We start from the raw sequence: 22,818 nt of genomic DNA on the forward strand, positions 1-22,818 counted from the left end.
CTCCTGATGCCGACCCTGCTGTGGAGATACTTTCCCCCCTTCATATGCGCGGATGGTCGTTTCTCCGCGGCGGGATCAACATCAGGAGCGGAAATGGCAGGATGGCGTAAGTATAAGGGCCATATCCAGGGGTAGGGAGAGTTCGGAAGCAGTCCAGGGGTAAGAGATTCAGACCACCCATATTATAATCTGATGCAGTGTCCTATCAGCGGGCCAGCTCTAGGAAATCAACTGATTGCGGGCCAGATTGGTCCAAAGTGTGTGTGTGTGGGGGGGGGGGTGGTGTAGTAGCTGGACTCAAAAAGTGCCTTTTTGCCGATTTTGGGGAGCTGCCAAACAAGAACCATAGGGGCTACAATAATTTTTTGGGGTCTATGAAGAGAATGGGGGGAGGTCTATAATATAAGGACACGTAGTTTGGGGTTCCTAACTGAAAAAAAAAAAAACGCCGTTGGTCCAAAGTGTGTGTGTGTGGGGGGGGGGGGGGGGGGGGGGGGGGGGGGTCTAAAGCTGGACTTATTGTTTTTTTTTTTGCATTTTTTTCAAAAAGTGCTTTGCCGATTTTGGGAAGCTGCCAAATGAGAACCATAGGGGCTACAATTAATTGTTTGGGCTCTGTGAAGAGAATGGGGGGAGTTCTATAAGCACACCTAGTTTGGGGTTCCTAACTGAAAAAACGGCCGCTGGGGGGGGGGGGGTGGTAAAGCTGGACTTAAAGGTTTCTGCCACCAATTGACTTTTTTATACTTAACAGGAGAACAGGTATCTAAACATGTTTGCAATGTACACTTCATTAAAATAATCCCCCCCTGTAAAGATAATTACCTTCTATTACATGAATGGTGCCCCCTGCTGTTTCTAATGAAGCTCCTCTGTCCGTCCATGTAACAGTTTTTCTGGTCGAGCATGTGTACATCTGCTTCCCCTCTCTGCTTGTACTGAGTAAAAATCCCTCTGCCTGCCAGATCTACAATCCCCGGAGGGGAGGGGGGAGCACACTAGAAGCTCCCTGCAGCGTCTCAGAGTCAGCCTCCACAGCTAATTACCACTAGCAGAGGCAGATACAGAGGCCGCAGGGGCTGTGCTGCTGCTGTTTGAGCTCCGTGTGTGCTTCCCTCCCCCTCCCTCCAGCTCCTATGTGCACAATGCACATGCCAGACCTCCGTCTTCTTCTTCCTGCTGTGACAGGTTAGAGCAGTCGGGAAGAAGCAGGTTGCTCAGTCGGGACACAGCAGTAGGGGAGAGGGGCCCCTGCAGCAGCCATGGCAGGCTGCCTGTAACATAAAGCTTCCTGCTGTGTGAGGGGGAGGGGGGGGGACGGAGCGGCCGGGAGAAGGATGGGCAGGCAGGCTGGTTCCCTCCCCCCATGCAGCGCCGGCACTGTGTGTGGCGGAAGCTCAACACCTGCCCCGGACCCCGGCGCTGCATGGGGGGAGGGAAGCAGCCTGCCTGCCCATCCTTCTCCCGGCCGCCCGCCCCGTCACCCCCAGCCTCTCCCCTCTGCCCGCCCCCGGCCCCCCTGCATCCTCAGCTGCTCCCCTGCTGGGGGGCAGCCTCTCCCCCTGCCCCCCCCCCAGCCTCTCCCCTGCCCCCCCCCAGCCTCTACCCTGCCCCCCCCCAGCCTCTCCCCTGCCCCCCCCAGCGTCTCCCCTGCCCCCCCAGCGTCTCCCCTGACCCCTCAGCCTCTCCACCTAACCCTCAGCCTCTCCCCCTGCCCCCCAGCCTCTCCCCCCTGCATTCCCAGCCTCTCCCCCTAACCCCCAGCCTCTCCCCTGCCCCCCCAGCCTCTCCCCCTAACCCCCAGCCTCTCCCCCTAAACCCCAGCCTCTCCCCTGCCCCCCCAGCCTCTCCCCCTAACCCTCAGCCTCTCCCCTGACCCCTCAGCCTCTCCCCCCTGCATTCTCAGCCTCTCCCCTGACCCCCCAGCCTCTCCCCTGACCCCCAGCCTCTCCCCTAACCCTCAGCCTCTCCCCTGCCCCCCCCCAGCCTCTCCCCTGCCCCCCCCAGCCTCTCCCCCTAACCCTCAGCCTCTCCCCTGCCCCCCAGCGTCTCCCCTGACCCCTCAGCCTCTCCCCCCTGCATTCTCAGCCTCTCCCCTGACCCCCCAGCCTCTCCCCTAACCCTCAGCCTCTCCCCTGCCCCCCCCCAGCCTCTCCCCTGCCCCCCCAGCCTCTCCCCCTAACCCTCAGCCTCTCCCCTGCCCCACAGCCTCTCCACCTAACCCTCAGCCTCTCCCCTGCCCCACAGCCTCTCCACCTAACCCTCAGCCTCTCCCCTGCCCCCAGCCTCTCCACCTAACCCTCAGCCTCTCCCCTGCCCCCCAGCATCTCCCCTGACCCCAGACTCTCCCCCTGTCCCCCAGACTCTCCCCCTGCCCCCCAGACTCTCCCCTGCCCCCCAGACTCTCCCCTGATCCCTCAGCCTCTCCACCTAACCCTCAGCCTCTCCCCCTGCCCCCCAGCCTCTACACCTACCCCTCAGCCTCTCCCCCTGCCCCCCAGCCTCTCCTCCCTGCATTCTCAGCCTCTCCCCTGCTCCCCCCCAGCCTCTACCCCTAACCCTCAGCCTCTCCCCTGCCCCCCAGCGTCTCCCCTGACCTCAGCCTCTCCCCTGCCCCCCAGCCTCTCCCCCCTGCATTCTCAGCCTCTCACCTGCCCCCCCAGCCTCTCCCCTGCCCCCCCCCAGCCTCTCCCTTGCCCCCCAGCCTCTCCCTTGCCCCCCAGCCTCTCCCTGCCCCCCCAGCCTCTCCCCCTAACCCCCAGCCTCTCCCCCTAACCCCCAGCCTCTCCCCCTAACCCACAGCCTCTCCCCTGCCCCCCCAGCCTCTCCCACTAACCCTCAGCCTGTCCCCCTAACCCTCAGCCTCTCCCCTGCCCCACAGCCTCTCCACCTAACCCTCAGCCTCTCCCCTGCCCCCCAGCATCTCCCCTGACCCCAGACTCTCCCCCTGCCCCCCAGACTCTCCCCCTGCCCCCCAGCCTCTCCCCGGCCCCCCAGCAACTCCCCTGACCCCAGCGTCTCCCCTGCCCCCCCAACCTCTCCACCTAACCCTCAGCCTCCCCTCTTCCCCCCAGCGTCTCCCCTGACCCCAGCCTCTCCCCCGACACCCCAGCCTCTCCCCCGACACCCCAGCCTCTCCCCCGACCCCCAGCCTCTCCCCTGACCCCCCAACCTCTCCACCTAACCTTTAGCCTCTCCCCTGCCCCCCAGCGTCTCCCCTGCCCCCCAGCCTCTCCCCTGACCCCAGCCTCTCCCCCGACCCCCCAGCCTCCCCCCTGACCCCCCAGCCTCTCCCCTGACCCCCAGCCTCTCCCCTGACCCCCCAGCCTCTTCCCCTAACCCTCAGCCTCTCCCCCTAACCCCCAGCCTCTCCCCCTGCCCCCCAGCCTCTCCCCCCGCCCCCCAGCCTCTCCCCCCTGCATTCCCAGCCTCTCCCCCCTGCCCCCCCAGCCTCTCCCCCCTGCATTCTCAGCTGCTCCCCTGCCTCCCAGACCCTCCCCCTGACCCCTAGCTTCTCCCTCTGACCCCCAGCCTCTCCCCCTGCCCCCAGCCTCTCCCCCTGAATCCCAGCTTCTCCACTGCCTCCCTACCGCTCCCCCTGAACCCCAACCTCTCCCCCTGAACCCCAGCTTCTCCACTGCCTCCCTACCGCTCCCCCTGAACCCCAACCTCTCCCCCTGAACCCCAGCTTCTCCCCTGCCACCCTAGCTGCCCCTCCCTGCTGCTCCCCTGCCCCCCCAGCTGCTCTCCCTTTCCCCCAGCTGCTCTCCCTGGCTCCCCCAGCTGCTCCTCCTGTCACCCCCAGCTGCCTCCCTTCCCCAGTCACCCCCAGCTGCCTCCCTTCCTCAGCCCCCCCCAGTTGCCTCCCTTCCTCAGTCCCCCCCCAGCTGCCTCCCTTCCTCAGTCCCCCCCCCAGCTGCCTCCCTTCCTCAGTCCCCCCCCCAGCTGCCTCCCTTCCTCAGTCCCCCCCAGCTGCCTCCCTTCCTCAGTCCCCCCCCAGCTGCCTCCCTTCCTCAGTCCCCCCCAGCTGCCTCCCTTTCTCAGTCCCCCCCCCAGCTGCCTCCCTTCCCCAGTCACCCCCAGCTGCCTCCCTTCCTCAGTCTCCCCCAGCTGCCTCCCTTCCCCAGCTGCCTCCCTTCCCCAGTCACCCCCAGCTGCCTCCCTTCCCCAGTCACCCCCAGCTGCCCTCCTGCCCCAGTCACCCCCAGCTGCCCGCCTGCAGACGAGTTATGGTCAGAGAAGTCTTCATGATGCTGCGCCAGATGGAGAAGAAAGCAAAAAGTTAGCGACAGCAATTCGAGAAGACGTCACCTGTGAGTCATTAGTAACTGCACTGTAATCACTTCTATAGTGTGCAGAGCCTGTGTACCATTGGGGTCTCAATGGGTCAGTGTATTGTTTGCGGTAGTGTACTGACACAGCCCTGCGGTCACTACAGTACACTAACCCAAACTTTTAAACTAGGACCCAACTACAAGAGCTGCAGGCACTACAACTCCCAGCATATCCTGAGGGCTGTAGACTGTCAGTAAATGCTGGGAGTTGTAGTGCCTGCAGCTGTTGTAGTTGGGTCCTAGGTGCATTATACACTGGAGGCTTTGTGGGAGATCAGAATACAGAGATCTGTGGGGGCTCAGTGTGTGGAAGTAACCCCAGAACATCACTAATAGGGGATAGAACAAAAACATCTCCCCCTATCCCTATAAGTGCTGTTCTGGGGTCACGTCCCTGCACTGAGCCCCCACAGATCTATGTATTCTGATTTCCCACAACGCCTCCAGGACCCAACTACAACAGCTGTAGGCACTACAACTCCCAGAACAGTCTGCAGCCCTCAGGATATTCTGGTAGTGCCTGCAGCTGCTGTAGTTGGGTCCTAGGTGCATCATACACTGGATGCTTTGTGGCATATCAGAATACATAGATCTGTGGGGGCTCAGTGCAGGGAAGTGACCCCAGAACATCACTAATAAGATATAGGGGGAGATGTTTTTGTTCTATCCCCTATTAGTGCTGTTCTGGGGTCACTTCCCTGCACTGAGCCCCCACAGATCTATGTATTCTTATGTGCCACAAAGCATCCAGTGTATGATGCACCTAGGATCCAACTACAACAGCTGCAGGCACTACAACTCCCAGCATGTACTGACAGTCTGCAGCCCTCAGGATATGCTGGGAGTTGTAGTACAGTGTAGACAGATGAATTGCTGGACCTTCAGGGCTGATGGTTGTCACCCACAGATTGCAGCCACCAGGAGACTCTGCACACAGTGATTTATTAAAGGGTTGTCCTCTCAGAGACTACAACTCCCAGCATACCCTGAGAGCTTTATAAATGGAGGGTGTTCTGAGATTTGTCACAGATACAGATGAATTCAGGAAAGAAGCGGGTCAGCATGTCGTGTCTCACTGGTTGTATATTGGTGAGCCCCAGGTACCCCAGTCCAACACTGGACAGAACCAGTCCCCAAACTAAGACGTCCCCGGCCTCCTTCCTTCCTCCATCACGTCTGTTTGATGAGAACAGCGGGCATCAAGCAGAGCGGCACCCAAGTGCCAGGGTATATACCATGCATGTACAGCAACGTGGGGGGGGGCCTCTGCGTGCAAAGTGCCTAGGGCAGCATGAACTCTAAATACAGGCCTGTGCACAGGCAGCAGCTCCTGTGTGAGAAGTCTCCTCCCCCGACCCGGCCTGCACACAGCTGAAGAGAACGTCTCAGTAAGTGCTGCTGTCTGGAGGGGGAGAGGGGGGTCACTGTGGGGGATCAGCAGTGTAGTGTTGGGGTTGTTTGTGATTGTGGGGTGGAGGGTGATGGAAAGCTTCATACCCCACAGTCTGTACTTTAACTTCCCATCATCATTTCACCTTAGCTCACAAGGCTCTGCAGCTTCAGGGTTAATAGCATAGGGCCTTTGCCTAATGATTTAACCCTTCCTGAACCCAGCTTGGTATGTATAGTGTGCTGCTATGCTCTATGTATGTGTGATGTCCTATGGTATGTATAGCAGGGGCGTTGCTAGGGTCCCAAAACATCCGGGGCACGGGCTCCCTGAGTTGACTTCTGCAGTGACGTTACACACACACACACACACTTTTTTTTTTAAACAGATGGTCATATAGGCTAGTATTTGATATAGTGACTTGTGACTCACAGTTGACGTCTTCTCTGATCAGAGTCACCCACTTTTCTCTTTCTTTTCCATTCGGCCCAAGCCATAACTCTTCTCTTCAGAATCTGCCAGGAAAAACATTTTAGGCTCCTTGCTCCAGCACACACAGAAATTTTCCTATATGCCCTGTGCTCACATAGTATAGGCCTTCTCTCTACCCCCACATAGTTGTAGCTCCCCCTTCCCTCTTTGTCTGCATTATATGCCTCAACTGTGCCTCCAAATAGTATAGGTCCCCATGCAGCAGTCCTCATGTAGTGTGCAACACACACTATAAAGTATATGCCCCCTCATGCATCAACCTCCACATAGTATATGCTTCCCTCTGCTGTGCAGCATCCCCATATAGAATACCCTCTGCTGTGCATTATTCCCGTATAGAATATCCCTTGCTGTGCAAATATAGTAATAATGCTCCCTGCTGTGCTATCCCACATTGTTAAATGCCCCCATAAAGTAATAATGCTCCCTGCTGTGCTATCCCACATTGTTAAATGCCCCCATATAGTAATAATGCTCCCTGCTGTGCTACCCCACATTGTTAAATGCCCCCATATAGTAATAATGCTCCCTGCTGTGCTATCCCACATTGTTAAATGCCCCCATATAGTAATAATGCTCCCTGCTGTGCTATCCCACATTGTTAAATGTCCCCATATAGTAATAATGCTCCCTGTGCCCTCCATATAGTAATAATGTCTCCTGCTGTGCCCCATATAGTAATATCCCCTGCTGTGCCCTCCATATAGTAATAATGTCTCCTGCTGTGCCTCCATATAGTAATAATGTCCCCTGCTGTGCCCCCATACAGTAATAATGCCCCCTACTTTGCCTCCATACAGTAATAATGCCCCCTACTATGTCCTCACCTGCTATGTCCCCATAGTAAATGCCCCCTGCCCTGCTGTGCCCCCATAATACTGCCCCCTAAGCCCCATAGCAAAGCCCACCATTCCACTTCCCCCACTCAAACACACAAAAAAGTCATACTCACCTAATCGGTGCATGGAGCGGGTCGTCCTCCCTTCTCTAGCCTCTGAGCCACAGGAAAAATCACGTCCAAGCACGGTGCTGCAGATTGAGGTCAGAGGGGGGCAGAGAAGGAAAGAGGGGGAGAGAGGAGGTGAAGAGGGAGTAGGAAAGAGGAGGTAATGGGGGGTAAGGAGGAGAGGGGGTAAGGGGGAGAGGAAGAGAGAGAAGGTAAAGGGGAGGAGGGGGGAGAGCAGGGAAAGAGGAAGTGATGGGGAGAGGACAAGAGAGAGGGTGAGGGGGAAGAGAGGTGGTAAAGGGGGGTTAGGGGAGAGAGGAGGTGATGGCAGAGAGGAGGTGATGGCAGAAAGGAGCTGATAGGAGAGAGGAGGTGATGGCAGAGAGGAGGTGGAGGGGGCAGAGAGGAGGTGATGGCAGAGAGGAGGTGGAGGGGGCAGAGAGGAGGTGGGGGCAGAGAGGAGCTGATAGGAGAGAGGAGGTGGAGGGGGCAGAGAGGAGGTGATGGCAGAGAGGAGCTGATAGGAGAGAGGAGGTGGAGGGGGCAGAGAGGAGCTGATAGGAGAGAGGAGGTGGAGGGGGCAGAGAGGAGGTGATGGCAGAAAGGAGCTGATAGGAGAGAGGAGGTGGAGGGGGCAGAGAGGAGGTGATGGCAGAGAGGAGGTGGAGGGGGCAGAGAGGAGGTGATGGCAGAGAGGAGGTGGAGGGGGCAGAGAGTAGGTGGAGGGGGCAGAGAGGAGCTGATAGGAGAGAGGAGCTGATAGGAGAGAGGAGGTGGAGGGGGCAGAGAGGAGGTGGAGGGGACAGAGAGGAGGTGATGGCAGAGAGGAGGTGGAGGGGGCAGAGAGTAGGTGATGGCAGAGAGGAGGTGGAGGGGGCAGAGAGGAGCTGATGGCGGAGTGTAGGTGGAGGGGGCAGAGAGGAGCTGATAGGAGAGAGGAGCTGATAGGAGAGAGGAGGTGGAGGGGGCAGAGAGGGAGTGGAGGTGGGAGAGAGCAGGCGATGGGGGTGGATTTGGTGTGGGGGAGAAGTGTGCTATTCGGGGAGGGGAGTGTGTCAGGGGTCTGGCCAGCTCCCGGTCAGGGAACCACATCAGGGAGGGGGTTGTGGTGCGCGGCGCTAACCCGCCTCCTGCAGCAGTGGACTGTGGACCGGGAGATTGGGCCCCCACGTCCACCAGCTACCGCCACCTCTTCTGTGGGATGCAGGGAGGTGTGGCACACAACAGCAGCAGCCTCCGGTGCAGGCTCTTCCCCAGCGTGACCCGCGCAGGCAGAGAGGAGAAGCAGCGACGGCAGCTGGTGGACACGGGGGGTGCCCATCTATCGGTCCACAATCCACTGCTTCTGGAGCCCCGGGCGACCCCTCGACGCTGACTGTCGGCCTCCTGAGGTGACATCAGCTGGCCGCCGCATCTCCTCTGTCTGCGTGGCTCACGCGGGGGAAGAGCGTGCACGGAAGGCTGTTGCTACTGCTTTGTGTCCTGTGACTCCTTCCTTCCCCCAGCAGCCTCACCCAGCCTGTTCCCCCACAGAACGCTCTTGAGCAGCTGCTGGGAGAAGGAAGGAGAGAGCTGCCGCGGGGATTGGTCCAGGCACCAAAGGAAAAAGTTTAATCCCCCTCGGTTGAGAAACGCTGCGCTAGAGGACGCAGGGTAACGTCCCTGTAGCGCAGCAGAGGAGGCGGGGCCGGAGAGTGCTGTGGTAGCGTCCACTGCGGCCCTCGGTCCAACGAAGAGCGGGGTGACGTCACTAGCGGCCAGTGTCGGACTGGAGTGCCTTGGCCCACCAGGGGAAATCATTCTTGGGGCCCACCCTTCTGCCACCGCACTTATCTATGGTAACATGACCCGGGTATTGCAGATTACGGGTAGGGAATAATACCTTGACCACACCTCCCTTCCTCCCCCTTCTAGCCCCTTTAAATAAAACACCAAACACCATGTTGAATTGGAATAATGGCCACAGCAGCCTATTTATTAAATAACAGGGATATCAAATATATATATACCAACTCTGTAATAAACATATTACCTATAAACTTCAATAACAACCCATTATCATAACCATAACACTGATATCCCGAGGAGGTCACGGATGGCCCATAAATGGCAGTACAGTTAGAATAATGATCCCCAGTCGCTACGCACCGACTCAGGGTTGACAAATCTGTCACGTACTGCCCATCACCATATCATCCCACCCAAGTAGTAACCACATTCCGTACTCCCACTAGCTGCCAGCTAGCCACGGGGATTCCCCATTCCTCCACAGGGCCTCCTGATAACCCCCTCAGTCCGAGCCATCGATGACCCCCCCTCCGCCACAGCGAGCAGGGATGACACCTTGTGCCTGCGAGTCCCTCCACACCCCTATGGCCTTTTCAATCCCGTCTTGCAAATCTGAACACCAAAGGTCCGTCCCCACTTCATTCAAGTGAACCCCGTCAGCATCCATAAAACCCCAAGCTGGCACCTCCAACTCCCTATGGCGAACAACTATGCCACCATTACGTGCCACAAAGCGGGAAACTTCCCTGTTAATGCGCCCCCGAGCCCTGTTAAGCTTGTCCACCGACCGGGCCTGGCGCCACACAAATCTAGCCACCACCTCTGACCACACTATTACCACCCCTGGGAACATGGACCACAGCCTCAATATGTCGAATTTAATGTCCCGTATCAATTCCCGGGAAGCACGCACCCCGATGTCATTGCCCCCGACGTGCAAGACTAATATGTCTGGGGGCCTATCCAGCCTGGCGTGGAAATGAAACTCTGGCAACACCCCGCTCCACAACAAGCCCCCGACACCGATCCACCGGATGCGGACTTCACTCCTCTGAAAACCCAGCTGTCTACCGCTGGGTCTTACGTCTGCCCGTGCCGCCCCCCGGCGAACGTACGAGTGCCCCAGGATCCATGTCAGGCACCCACCATCTAAGGAGAGAAAAAACAACCAAAGAAAACAAAGGAAAACAAGAAGAAAAAACACAAAGGGAAAAAAGAACACCAACAGAACAAACCGCCTCCTTCCCCTCAAATCATGTCCATCCGCACATACGACCGGAAGCGAGCAGATTCCCACCTCCCAATCTGACGAACCACACTCTCAGACAAACCACATCTAACCGCCTCCGTGGCCGCGCCAATCCGGAAGGAGTGAGAGGCAAACTCCATTACCGGCAAACCCAAGCATACCAGACCCTTGCGGAAAACCGCCACAAATTGAAAACGAGAGAGGGCTCTACCATCCCTATGTAGCAGGAGGGGTCCCTCCCTACCTCCCGAGCGAACCTTCAAGTACTCTGATACGCATTTGACCGGACATGCCGCGCAATCCCCTATCGCATAGAGCCTTATATGCTTCCCCTCCCTGCCTGATCGGTCTTCGACTTACGAAGCCAGCAGGACTCACTCCCCTCTCCCACTTCTACATCCCTTACCTGCAATCCATCTCCTGACGCACAGGAACGACTGACCAACTCGCCAATCCTAAAGGCCCCAAAAAATGCCAACGAAAAAGCAGCCCTAAACAACACCCATTCATACCCATCCGTACACAAGGTCTCCAACACTCTCACCAGATCCCCCAGGATACTAAAGGACACCGGCCGCCTGGAATCCCTTGCTACCCTCGCTTTCCTGTACCCTGCCATTGCCTGGCGGACCAAAAAATCTTTCGTCACGTCCTGAACTCCAATCATTCTAAACCAGAACGAAAGGCCGGAGAGCTTCTTGGCGATACCGGCCGCCGAAGCCCCCGCTCCAAACGCATCCCCAACAAACATCAGCAACAGCGGGACCAATTCACCACTCGCCCCATCCGACCCCACTCTCCTACAAAAATGCTGCCACTCACGCCACACCTCCTCACGCCCCCGCCATGTAGGCTGGCTAACCGCCCCTGCCATCAGACCGAACGCAGTCCGCAAACCAGGCTCCATAGATGATCGGGGCAAGAAAGCCCATGCTGCTCCGCCTCTGGCGCCAGTTCCCGAAAACGGTCCCACTGGAAACGAGAAAGCGAATCAGCAATGGAGTTCCTGCACCCCGGAAGATGACATGCAGACAACCATGCATTCAGTTCCAACCCCCTCAAAACAAGCCGGCGCAATAAAGTCACCACAGGCGGCGAGGATGCCGACAAGCTATTGATGGCCTGAACGACTGCCAGATTGTCACAGCAAAAACGCACCTTTTTGCCGCGGAATCGAGGCCCCCAGACTTCCACTGCCGCCACTATGGGAAACAACTCTAGCAACGCAAGGTTGCGCACCAAACCATTCTCACGCCACTCGTCAGGCCAGACACCTGCAAACCATTCTCCCCCAAAGTATGCACCAAAGCCAATTGAACCAGACGCGTCCGTAAACAACTCCATGTCCGCATTCTCAACCCAGTCATCCAGCCAAACCGAACGCCCATTGTATTGTGCCAAAAACTCATTCCACACACACAAATCTGCTCTATGGTCCCCTGTAAGCCGAATGAAATGCAGGGGGGAACGGATTCCCGCAGTGGCAGTGGCTAGGCGCCGGCAAAAAATCCTCCCCATGGGCATAATGCGACACGCGAAGTTAAGCTTGCCTAAAAGGGACTGAAGCTGGCGCAACCGCACTTTTCGCAAACCCAGGAACTCCCGTACCAACGCCCGTAACTCGCACAACTTGTCAGGTGGCAGCCGGCATTCCATTGACACCGAATCAATCTCGATGCCCAAAAAAACAAATGACAGTGGCGGGTCCCTCTGTCTTGTCCGGGGCCAATGGAATGCCGAACCAGCGCGCCACCTGCTCCAACGTATGCAGCAGGACAGAACAAATGGGCGACCGTGCCGGGCCGACGCACAAGAAATCGTCAAGATAATGCAAAACTGACTGCAACCCCGACTCCTTGCGCACCACCCATTCCACAAACATGCTGAAAGCCTCGAAGTAAAAACAGGAAATGGAACACCCCATCGGCAAACAGCAGTCCACATAGTACTGTCCTTCCCACATACAACCCAACAAATGGAAGCTATCAGGGTGCACCGGCAGGAGCCGAAATGCGGCCTCAATGTCCGTTTTTGCCATGAGCGCTCCCGGCCCGCACCGCCGCACCCACTCCACCGCCCGATCAAATGAGACATATGACACCGAACATGCTTCCGGGTCTATTCCATCATTTACCGAAGCACTTTCTGGATATGACAAATGATGGATTAGACGAAATTTGTTAGGCTCCCTTTTTGGCACCAGACCCAAAGGAGAGACCCGCAAGTACGGCCACGGCGGGTCTGCAAACGGACCCGCCATGCGTCCAAGAGTCACCTCCTTGCCCAACTTTTCGCTCACAACGGACGGATGCGCTCTGGCGGACTTCAAATTCTGTGGGCGAAGAATTGGTGCGTCTGGAGCAAAAGGAATACGAAAGCCCCACATAAACCCATCCCTCAACAATTGCGCCGCCCTCTGGTCAGGGTACTCATTTAGCAGTGGCAGCATCGCCTCTATGCTCACCGGCGTCTGTCCCTTTTTGGCCAGCATCGGCGGGACGACCCTTGGATTTCCGGAAGCATCTGGACTGAGGGTGGTTCCCCCCACAGGTTCCACACTCGTGCTTGAACCTGCAGCTGAACCCATACCGGCAGTTACCCTCATTGTATTGCCAGCAGCAACCCGGGCGCTGGGAGGCCGAGGCTCCGGCCGACCCAGCTGACCCAGACGAACCCCCGGCCCCCGCCCGAAACGACTGAGAAGGCGCGCGTGACGCCACCATCAGCCGCATCCACAATGCTATGTCCTTGTGATCCCAACGCAGCGCCGGCCTTACCGCTTTACGCTGGCGGAACTGCTCGTCATACCGCAGCCAAGCCGTTCCGCCATAAACACGATAAGCTTTCCCTATAGCATCCATATAGCCGAATAAAGCAGAACAGTTCTGAGGAGCCTTCTCTCCGATTACACTCGCCAAAATGGCGAATGCTTGAAGCCAATTCGTAAAAGTGCGAGGTATCAGTCGATACCGCCGCTTCTCCTCCTCTTCCTTCTTACTCTCATCTGCTTTACCCTTCTCTATGTTAAATTTTTCCAGAGGAAGGAGGGAGAATATTTCCACGTATTCATCCTTCCAGATCCTCTCACGCACTTCCTGTTTCAAATGCGCCCCGAGCGGGCCATCAAAACATACATACACCTCCCCACGTGCCGAGTCATCCAAGCGGACAGAGGCATCGCTGACCGCGGGCCCCACAGTAGGTGCCGCTTGAAAAGCTGCAGGCGCCTGCGCTACCGGAGTCCCCTGTCCCACCGCCCCAGCACCGTTACCCACCCACGCTGCCGCTGGCGGCACCACTGTCGCATGCGAGCCCGCGCTTTGTACCATCAACCCCCGCATGCTACTTAAAAACTGCACCACTGCCTCCCCAATACCTGCAAACTGTCCCCCGCCCCCCGACCTCTGATCCCCTACACGCACATTCACACCTCCAGCCACACCAGAAGACACAGGGGACAAAACAGGGGACAGCACAGACATAGAAAAAGACTCACCAGGCTGACTCTCAGCGGACGCCGGAACAGCCGCTATCCGAGATCGCACCCCTGCCTTCGCTGCACCACGAACCTCTCCGTCCTCCAGGCTGTCAGATTCGTCGTCCAAGGAAGATGGCCCGGCTCCCAGATCCTCTCCAGCAACGTCCAGCGTGGGCGGAGCCACCTGAACTCGCTGTCCAGATGAGCCGCCGGCGACAGGAGGGCTGGCCGCCACGGATGACGTGCTGGGGACTACTACTCCGTCGGCCACCCTCCGCCCTGCACCTTGAGACGTGGAGGGGAACGCCTCCCCCCCCAGATCAGCTGCTGCCCGGGATCGCCCTCTCCTCACCTCCCTGGGCTGCAATTTCTCCCCCTGGGACCGAGTCCCGACTCTGCTTCGCCGCTGGGCTGCCCCCTGCTTCCTGCTGTGGGAGGGGCCAGCCGCCACAGGTCCTGTTGCTGATGCCGTAACGGAGGGGGAGGAAGGAGCCACGTGACCCTCCCCCTGCCGCTCGGAACCCCGCCGCGCTGCAGGATTCCTCCCAGCCCGGCTCCTGTGCAGGGGAGAGCTGTGCCTGCCAGGAGGGGCCGGAGGGTCCCGTGAAGGGCTCCTTACGCGGCGGGAGCGGCTGGGGACTCCAGGGCTGAGCCGCTCCGGCGGGCGCCGGCGGCGTGCGGACGGGCGGGCCCCCCGGGACTGCAGCCCCCCGTCCGCTTCCCTAATCACCTGGGCAAGCTGAGCCTGGACCCATGCGGCCCCATGCTGAGCCGCTGCACCCCTCAGGGACGCCATGAATGCTGACATGTCTGCTGCAGGCTGAGTATCCATGCTCCGTCTCAGGTCCTGTAGCTTCAGAAGACTGGTAAGTTTCTTTCTCCTCACTTCCTACTCCTAGCTAGCCCCCTCCTTCCCCACGCTATTCTCATCACCCCCATTGGCTCTCACCTAGCAACCCCCTTTCACCACTATACCCTGAACTCCAGGTAACCTCTCTCCTGCTCTCCCCCCCACCCTTGGCACTGTTAACCCCTTACTGCCCACCCAGTCATGTACGGGCTGCCACTATGCTACGCTGTTTCGCCCTCCCTTTAATAAGGGTCCATTAACACGGCGTGATATGGGGCAGCATAGGGCTGCAAATGATTGCTAATCAGCAGGGCAGGTGATGTGCAGCCGACAGCAATGATCTTAGCCGCACAAAAGATCAAATCAGTCGACTATGGGATATTTGCTTGCATGTCAGCAGATCTCTGGCACTTTTACATGGGCCGATCATCGGCTGAATAGACTTCCTAGGAGCACTTGTTACCGATTATTGGCCGGTGTAATTAGGCTATAAGACAATTTTTTTGTATGATAACGCTGTATACTTAGATACAAGTCATACAGCTACCAATAACACCAGTATACAAAGAGCAAATATCCCCACACATATTACCGCTATATAGTAACTGACCAAATCCTGTCTATCAAGACCGATATTACCAATAAACCAGTATACAGGAGGGAAATAGTATCACCATACATATTACCGCTATACTGTTACTGACCAAATCCTGTATACTGAGACCAATATTACCAGTATACAAAGGGGAAATATTACCGCAACACCACAACCATTGCTACCATATTGTTACTGACCAAATCTGGTATACTAAGACCAATGAACACCACACCAGATTACAAGTAACAAATAATACCCAACATACTGACTAACACCACCACATACTGACTAACACCACCAAATACTGACTAACACCACCGCTGCTACTGAATAAAATCCTCTGAACAAAAGATCAATATCCCCTCATACAGTCATATAGAGGTAGCCCCAGCTCTACACTATATACGTTACAGTGCACATAGATTTAGTGACTCACAGGGGGCGTCTTCTCTGATCGGAGTTCTTCCCTTTTCATCTTCTTCTCCATCTGCCCTGGGCCCTTATGAGAACTTCTCCGAGCCACGAATCCACAGAATCTGCCAGAGAAATATATTAGGCTCCTCACTCTGTCACCATCCTCATCTCTCTACACACTGCACATCTGTAGCGTGTGTGTGTGTGTATATATATATATATATATATATATATAGTGTACACACCTTGTAGATGGCCCCTTGTTCAGTTCTCCATATAGATGGCCCTGTGTGCCTCTACTATAGTAGAGATCCCCCTCTGTGTAATCCCCTTACAGTAGATGACAACCTCTGTGCATTCCCTATATCAGGGGTAGGGAACTTCTCCAGCTGTTGCAAAACTACAACTCCCATCATGCCTGGACTGCCACAGCTAAAGCTGTAGTTTTGCAACAGCTGGAGAGCCAAGGTTCCCTATTCCTGCCCTATAGTATATGGCCCCCACTGTGTAGTCCCCTTATAGATGACCCCTCTGTGTAGTCCACTAAAGTAGATGCCCCTCTCTGTGCATGCCCTATTGTATACACACCGCACCCAGTATATTTACCCTTATACATTGTTGTCCCCCTCTGTGTAGTGCCCTTTATAGATGCCTCCTCAGTGTTGTCCTCCTTATAAATTGCCCCCAACCAGTGTCCCTTATAGATGGCTCCCTGTGTTATCCCCCTTATAACTGGCCCGCTTGTGTTATCCATCCCCCCATATAGATAGCCCCCTTATGTTGGCCATCCCTACCCCCCATATAGCTCCTTATGTTGTCTATTCCCCCGTATAGCCCCCTTAGGTTGTCCTTGCCCCATATAGCCCCTTATGTTTTCCTTCCCCTGTATATAGCCCCTTATGTTGTCCTTCCCCTGTATATAGCCCCCCTTATGTTGTCCTTTCCTGTATACAGCCCCCCTTATATTGTCCTTTCCTGTATATAGCCCCTTATGTTTTCCTTCCCCTGTATATAGCCCCCTTATGTTGTCCTTCCCCTGTATATACCCCCCTTATGTTGTCCTTCCCCTGTATACAGCCCCCCTTATGTTGTCCTCCCCCTGTATATAGCCCCCCTTCTGTTGTCCTCCCCCTGTATACAGACCCCCTTCTGTTGTCCTCCCCCTGTATACAGACCCCCTTATATTGTCCTCCCCCTGTATACAGCCCCCCCTTATGTTGTCCTCCCCCTGTATATAGCCCCCCTTCTGTTGTCCTCCCCCTGTATACAGACCCCCTTCTGTTGTCCTCCCCCTGTATATAGCCCCCCTTATGTTGTCCTCCCCCTGTATACAGCCCCCCCTAATGTTGTCCTCCCCCTGTATATAGCCCCCCTTATGTTGTCCTCCCCTGTATACAGCCCCCTTATGTTGTCCTCCCCCTGTATATAGCCCCCCTAATGTTGTCCTCCCCCCTGTATACAGCCCCCCTTATGTTGTCCTCCCCCTGTATACAGCCCCCCTTATGTTTTCCTTCCCTGTATATACCCCCTTATGTTGTCCTCCCCTGTATACAGCCCCCCTTATGTTGTCCTCCCCCTGTATATAGCCCCCCTATGTTGTCCTCCCCCTGTATACAGCCCCCCTTATGTTGTCCTCCCCCTGTATACAGCCCCCCTTATGTTGTCCTCCCCTGTATATAGCCCCCCTTATGTTGTCCCCCCCTGTATAAAGCCCCCCTTATGTTGTCCTCCCCTGTATATAGCCCCCCTTCTGTTGTCCTCCCCCTGTATACAGCCCCCCTTATGTTGTCCTCCCCTGTATATAGCCCCCCTTCTGTTGTCCTCCCCTGTATATAGCCCCCCTTCTGTTGTCCTCCCCCTGTATATAGCCCCTTATGTTGTCCTCCCCCCTGTATATAGCCCCTTATGTTGTCCCCCCTGTATACAGCCCCCCTAATGTTGTCCGCCAGCGCCATCACTAACCTCAGTGTGCGCCGCGGTGGCTGGGACTTCCGGTATTCGCTCCATGAACCGGAAGTCCTAGCCGCCGCGGCGCACACTGAGGTCAGTGATGGCGCTGGCGGCACTTCGCAACGGAGCTTGCGACACTCTTGTGATCGCAAGCAAATCTCTGCTTGCGGTCACAAGAGTGATTGACAGGGTGGGAAGCCTACGGCTTCCCGCTTTGTCAATCAGAACACTTCCTTACATTTAACTGGAAGCGATTGTTGCGATCGCTTCCAGTTAAAAAGGGAGGCGCGGCCCACGGCCCCCCTAGGAGCGGGGGGGCCCACTCCAGCTCGGGGCCCACCGGGGGTTTCCCCGGCCCCCCGGTGGCCCAGTCCGAGCCTGCTAGCGGCGTACGGACGTACTTCGGGCAAGTCGTGCCGGCTGATCCAACTCTTGCGGCTGAAGTAACAGCAGCCGGGGCCTCTGATAATGATCTATCAGAGGCCCCGGCTGCTGTTATTTCGGCGCTGGCAGGATCAAAAAAGCTTTCGGGGCTAGGCTAAAATCATTCGGGGCTTTGGCCCCGAATGATTATGCCTAGCGACGCCACTGGTGTATAGTGTGCTGCTATGCTCTATGTGTGATGTCCTATGGTATGTACAGTATAGTGTGCTGCTATGCTCTATGTATGTGTGATGTCCTATGGTATGTACAGTAGAGTGTGCTGCTATGCTCTATGTGTGTGTGATGTCCTATGTTATATATAGTATGCTGTTTGTGTTCTATGTATGTGTGATGCCCATACTGCCCACAGAATACATTACCTTGGTCTGTCCCGCTCAGCCAATCAGTGCACGGCCCCGCTGCAGTCATTGATTGGCTGAGCAGGACTGACGGGAACCTCACATGTAGCCGCTGCACTGAGCAGGTAATGTATGCTGCGGGGGGGTTAAAGGGGCTGGGTTACATACTTGCAGCGGGGTGTAAATTCTGTTGCAGGTATGTAACCCAATTGAAAATCATACTACCAGGATTCGCCGCAAACTCACAGCGTGAAATCCACTGTGAATGCGGTAAGTGTGAAGCTACAGTTACAGTAAGTTCCAGAACCAGACCCAGATGGTTCAGCTGTTGATAACGCAGCCTGGTAAAAAAAAAAGATACAGCTACAAGTTACTACATCCGGCTCTGGTTCAAACTTACCATGGGTTTATAAGGGTACGTACACACACACCACATGTGCAGTAGATTTCACACTGCGAGTTTCACAGTGAAATCTGCTGCGATACTGATTTCTAGAGATGAGCGAACCAGGTTCGGGTTCGAGTCCATCCGAACCCGAATGTTTGGCATTTGATTAGCGGTGGCTGCTGAACTTGGATAAAGCTCTAAGGTTGTCTGGAAAACATGGATACAGCCAATGACTATATCCATGATTTCCACATAGCCTTAGGGCTTTATCCAACTTCAGCAGCCACCGCTGATCAAATGCCGAAAGTTCGGGTTCGGATGGACTCAAGGTTCGCTCATCTCTACTGATTTCTATTACAGTGTATGGCGCTCCATTTTCATTCTGCTGGAAGAATGTATAGTGCCAAAGACTAGGGAGGGCGAGAACGGCGCAGCCTAGTGGCAGCCCGTACATGACTGGGTGGGCAGTGAGGGGTTAACAGTTGCAAGGGGGGGGGGGGGAAGAGCAGGAGAGAGGGTTATGGGGAGTTCAAGGCATAGTGGCTTATGGGGGTTGCTAGGAGAGAACCAATGGGTGAGTTTAGAATAGCTTGGGGGGGAGGGGGCTACGCAGGGGAAGGAAGTGAGGAAAGGAAACTTACCCATTCTTCACAGAAGACCTGAGACGGACAGAGCATGGATCCTCAACTAGACCTGTCAGCTTTCCTGGCATCCCTGAGGGGTGCAGCGGCTCAGCATCGGGCCGCCTGGGTGCAGGCACAGCTTGCACAGGTGATTGGGGAAGCGGATGGGGGACTGCAGCCACGGGGGGTCCGCCCGTCCGCACGCCGCCGGCGCCCACCGGAGTGGCTCAGCCCGGAAGTCTCCCGCCACGTAGGGAGCCCTTCACAGGACCCTCCAGCCCCTCTTAGCAGGCACAGCTCACCCCTGCACAGGAGCCGGGCTGGGAGGAATCCTGCAGCGCGGCGGGGTTCCGGGCGGCAGGGGGGGGGGGTTACGTGGCTCCTTCCTCCCCCTCCGTTCCCGCATCGGACGCAGGACCTGATGCGGCTGGCCCCTCCCACAGCAAGAAGCAGGGGGTAGCCCAGCGCCAGAGCAGAGCCAGGACTCGGTCCCACAGGGAGAAGTGTCAGCCCAGAGAGGTGAGGAGAGTCGATCCCGGAAAAGCAGCTGATCAGGGGGAGGAGGCGTCCCCCTCCACGTCACATGGAGTAGGTCGGAGGGTGGCCAGCAACGCGGTAGTCCCCAGCAGTGCACCCACTGTGGCCAGCTCTCCTGTCGCCAGCGGCTCATCTGGGCGGGGGGTTCAGGTGGCCCCGCCCACACTGGACGCTGCCGAGGATGATCTGGGAGCCGGGCCGTCATCCGTGGAAGATGGATCTGACAGTCTGGAAGAGGGAGAAGTTCGTGGTGCAGCGACAGCGGGTGTGCGATCCCGGATAGCGGCTGTTCCGGCGTCTGCTGAGAGTCAGCCTGGTGAGTCTCTTTCTATGTCTGTGCTGTCCCCTGTTTTGTCCCCTGTGTCTTCAGGTGTGTCTGGAGGTGTGAATGTGGTTTTGGGGGGTCAGAGGACTGGGGATAGGGGACAGTTTGCAGGGATTGGGGAGGCGGTGGTGCATTTTCTAGTCAGCATGCGGGAGTTGGTGGTACAGGGCGCGGGCTCGCAAGCGGCTGCGGCGACACCAGCGGCGGCATGGGTGGGTAACGGTGCGGGGGCTATGGGGCCTGGCACACTAGTTGCGCAAGCACCCCCGGTTGTTCAAGCGGCGCCGGCTGGGGGGCCCGTGGCCAGTGACACCTCTGTCCGCTTGGATGACTCGGCACGTGGGGAGGTGTATGTGGGTTTCGATGGCCCGCTAGGGGCACATTTGAAACAGGAAGTGCGGGAGAGGATTTGGAAGGATGAATATGTGGAAATATTCTCCCTCCTTCCTCTGGAGAAATTCAACATAGAGAAGGGTAAAGCAGACGAGAGTAAGAAGAAGGAGGAGGAGGAAAAGCGGCGTTATCGGCTGATACCTCGCACATTTACAAATTGGCTCCAGGCCTTCGCCATTTTGGCGAGTGTGATTGGAGAGAAGGCTCCTCAGAATTGTTCTGCTTTATTCGGCTATATGGATGCGATAGGGGAGGCTTATCGTGTTTATGGCGGAACTGCTTGGCTACGGTATGACGAGCAGTTCCGTCAGCGTAAAGCGGTAAGGCCGGCGCTGCGCTGGGATCATAAAGATATAGCGCTGTGGATGCGGCTGATGGTGGCTACTCGTGCGCCAACTCAGTCGTTTCGGGCAGGGGCCGGGGGTTCGACTGGGTCAGCCGGAACCTCGGCCTCCCAGCGCCCAGGTTGCTGCTGGCAATACAATGAGGTTAATTGCCGGTATGGGTCCAGCTGCAGGTTTAAGCACGAGTGTGGGACCTGTGGGGGGAATCACCCTCAGTGTAGATGCTTTCGGAAGCCCAAAGGTCGTCCCGTCGATGCTGGCCAGAAAGGGACGGACGCCGGTGAGCATAGAGGCGATGCTTCCGCTGCTAAATGAGTACCCTGACCAGAGGGCGGCGCAATTGTTGAGGGATGGGTTTATGTTTGGTTTCCGAATTCCTTTTGCTCCGGACGCTCCAATTTTTCGCCCGCAAAACTTGAAATCCGCCAGAGCGCACCCGGCCATGGTGGGCGAAAAATTGGGCAAGGAGGTGACTCTGGGGCACATGGCGGGTCCGTTTGCAGACCCACCGTGGCCTCACTTGTGGGTCTCTCCTTTGGGTTTGGTGCCTAAAAAGGAGCCCAACAAATTTTGCCTAATCCATCATTTGTCATACCCGGAAGGCGTATCGGTATATGATGGAATAGATCCGGAAGCATGTTCGGTGTCATATGTCTCATTCGACCGGGCGGTGGAGTGGGTGCGGCGGTGTGGGCCGGGAGCGCTCATGGCGAAAACTGACATTGAGGCTGCGTTTCGGCTACTACCGGTGCATCCGGATAGCTTCCATTTGTTAAGCTGTATGTGGGAGGGACAGTACTATGTGGACTGCTGTTTGCCTATGGGGTGTTCCATTTCCTGTTTCTACTTCGAGGCTTTCAGCACTTTTGTGGAATGGGTTGTGCGCAGGGAATCGGGGTTGCAGTCGGTCTTGCATTACCTCAACGACTTCTTGTGCGTCGGCCCGGCACGGTCTTCTATTTGTTCTGTCCTGTTACATACTGTGGAGCAGGTGGCGCGCTGGTTCGGCATTCCATTGGCCCCGGACAAGACAGAGGGACCCACTACTGTCATTTGTTTCCTGGGTATCGAGATTGATTCGGTGTCAATGGAATGTCGACTGCCACCGGATAAGTTGCGGGATCTGCGTGTGTTGGTGGGGGAGTTCTTGGGTTTGCGGAAAGTGCGGTTGCGCCAGCTACAGTCCCTGTTGGGCAAGCTTAATTTTGCCTGTCGCATTATGCCCATGGGGAGGATCTTTTGCCGACGCTTAGCAGCGGCGACGGCGGGAATTCGTTCCCCTCTGCACTTCATTAGGCTTACAAGGGGCCATAGAGAAGATTTGCGCGTGTGGGATAAGTTTTTAGCACAATACAATGGGCGCTCGGTTTGGTTGGACGACTGGGTTGAAAGTGTGGACATGGAATTGTTTACGGATGCGTCTGAAGCGATTGGTTTTGGCGCGTACTTTGGGGTTTGCAGGCACCTGGCCGGAAGAGTGGCATGAGAGTGGTTTGGTGCGTAACCTCGCTTTGCTGGAACTGTTTCCCATAGTGGCTGCGGTGGAGGTTTGGGGGCCTCGATTTCGTGGCAAAAAAGTACGTTTTTGCTGCGATAATCTGGCGGTAGTCCAGGCCATCAATAGCTTGTCGGCGTCCTCGCCGCCGGTGGTGACTTTATTGCGCCGGCATGTTTTGAAGGGGCTGGAACTGAATGCGTGGTTGTCTGCGTGTCATCTACCTGGGTGCAGGAACTCCATTGCTGACTCGCTTTCTCGTTTCCAGTGGGACCGTTTTCGGGAACTGGCACCAGAGGCGGAGCAGCATGGGCGCTCCTGCCCCGATCATCTATGGAGTCTGGTTTGCGGACCGCGTTCGGTTTGATGAAGAGTGCGGTCAGCCGGCCTACGTGGCGGGGTCGTGAGGAGGCGTGGCATGAGTGGCAGCAGTTTTGCAGGA

At 56.6% G+C, this 22,818-nt stretch overlaps 1 protein-coding gene across 1 annotated transcript; it reads right to left on the minus strand.

Annotated features, from left to right (window-relative positions):
* Positions 1-9,096: 9,096 nt before the first annotated feature.
* Positions 9,097-14,547, minus strand: LOC138783648 (uncharacterized). Its single transcript, XM_069958609.1, has 2 exons — positions 13,696-14,547; positions 9,097-10,099 (listed from the first exon to the last, which is right to left on the minus strand). Exons 1-2 carry the CDS (start codon positions 14,507-14,509, stop codon positions 9,453-9,455), a joined length of 1,461 nt encoding a protein of 486 aa, XP_069814710.1. The 5' UTR covers positions 14,510-14,547; the 3' UTR covers positions 9,097-9,452.
* Positions 14,548-22,818: the final 8,271 nt, after the last annotated feature.

Source organism: Dendropsophus ebraccatus, chromosome 2 (genome assembly GCF_027789765.1).
Source record: "Dendropsophus ebraccatus isolate aDenEbr1 chromosome 2, aDenEbr1.pat, whole genome shotgun sequence".
In the NCBI taxonomy this organism is placed as follows: domain Eukaryota; kingdom Metazoa; phylum Chordata; class Amphibia; order Anura; family Hylidae; genus Dendropsophus; species Dendropsophus ebraccatus.

Bases quoted from the DNA above. Each gene is read 5' to 3' on its own strand.
- LOC138783648 (XM_069958609.1), bottom strand. From the start codon at position 14,509: ATGGATACTCAGCCTGCAGCAGACATGTCAGCATTCATGGCGTCCCTG. The intron at 10,100-13,695 runs GTGAGTCTTTTT...TTCTCTCCTTAG, and splicing joins GTCCGCTGAGAGTCAGCCTG to ATGGTGGGTGCCTGACATGG.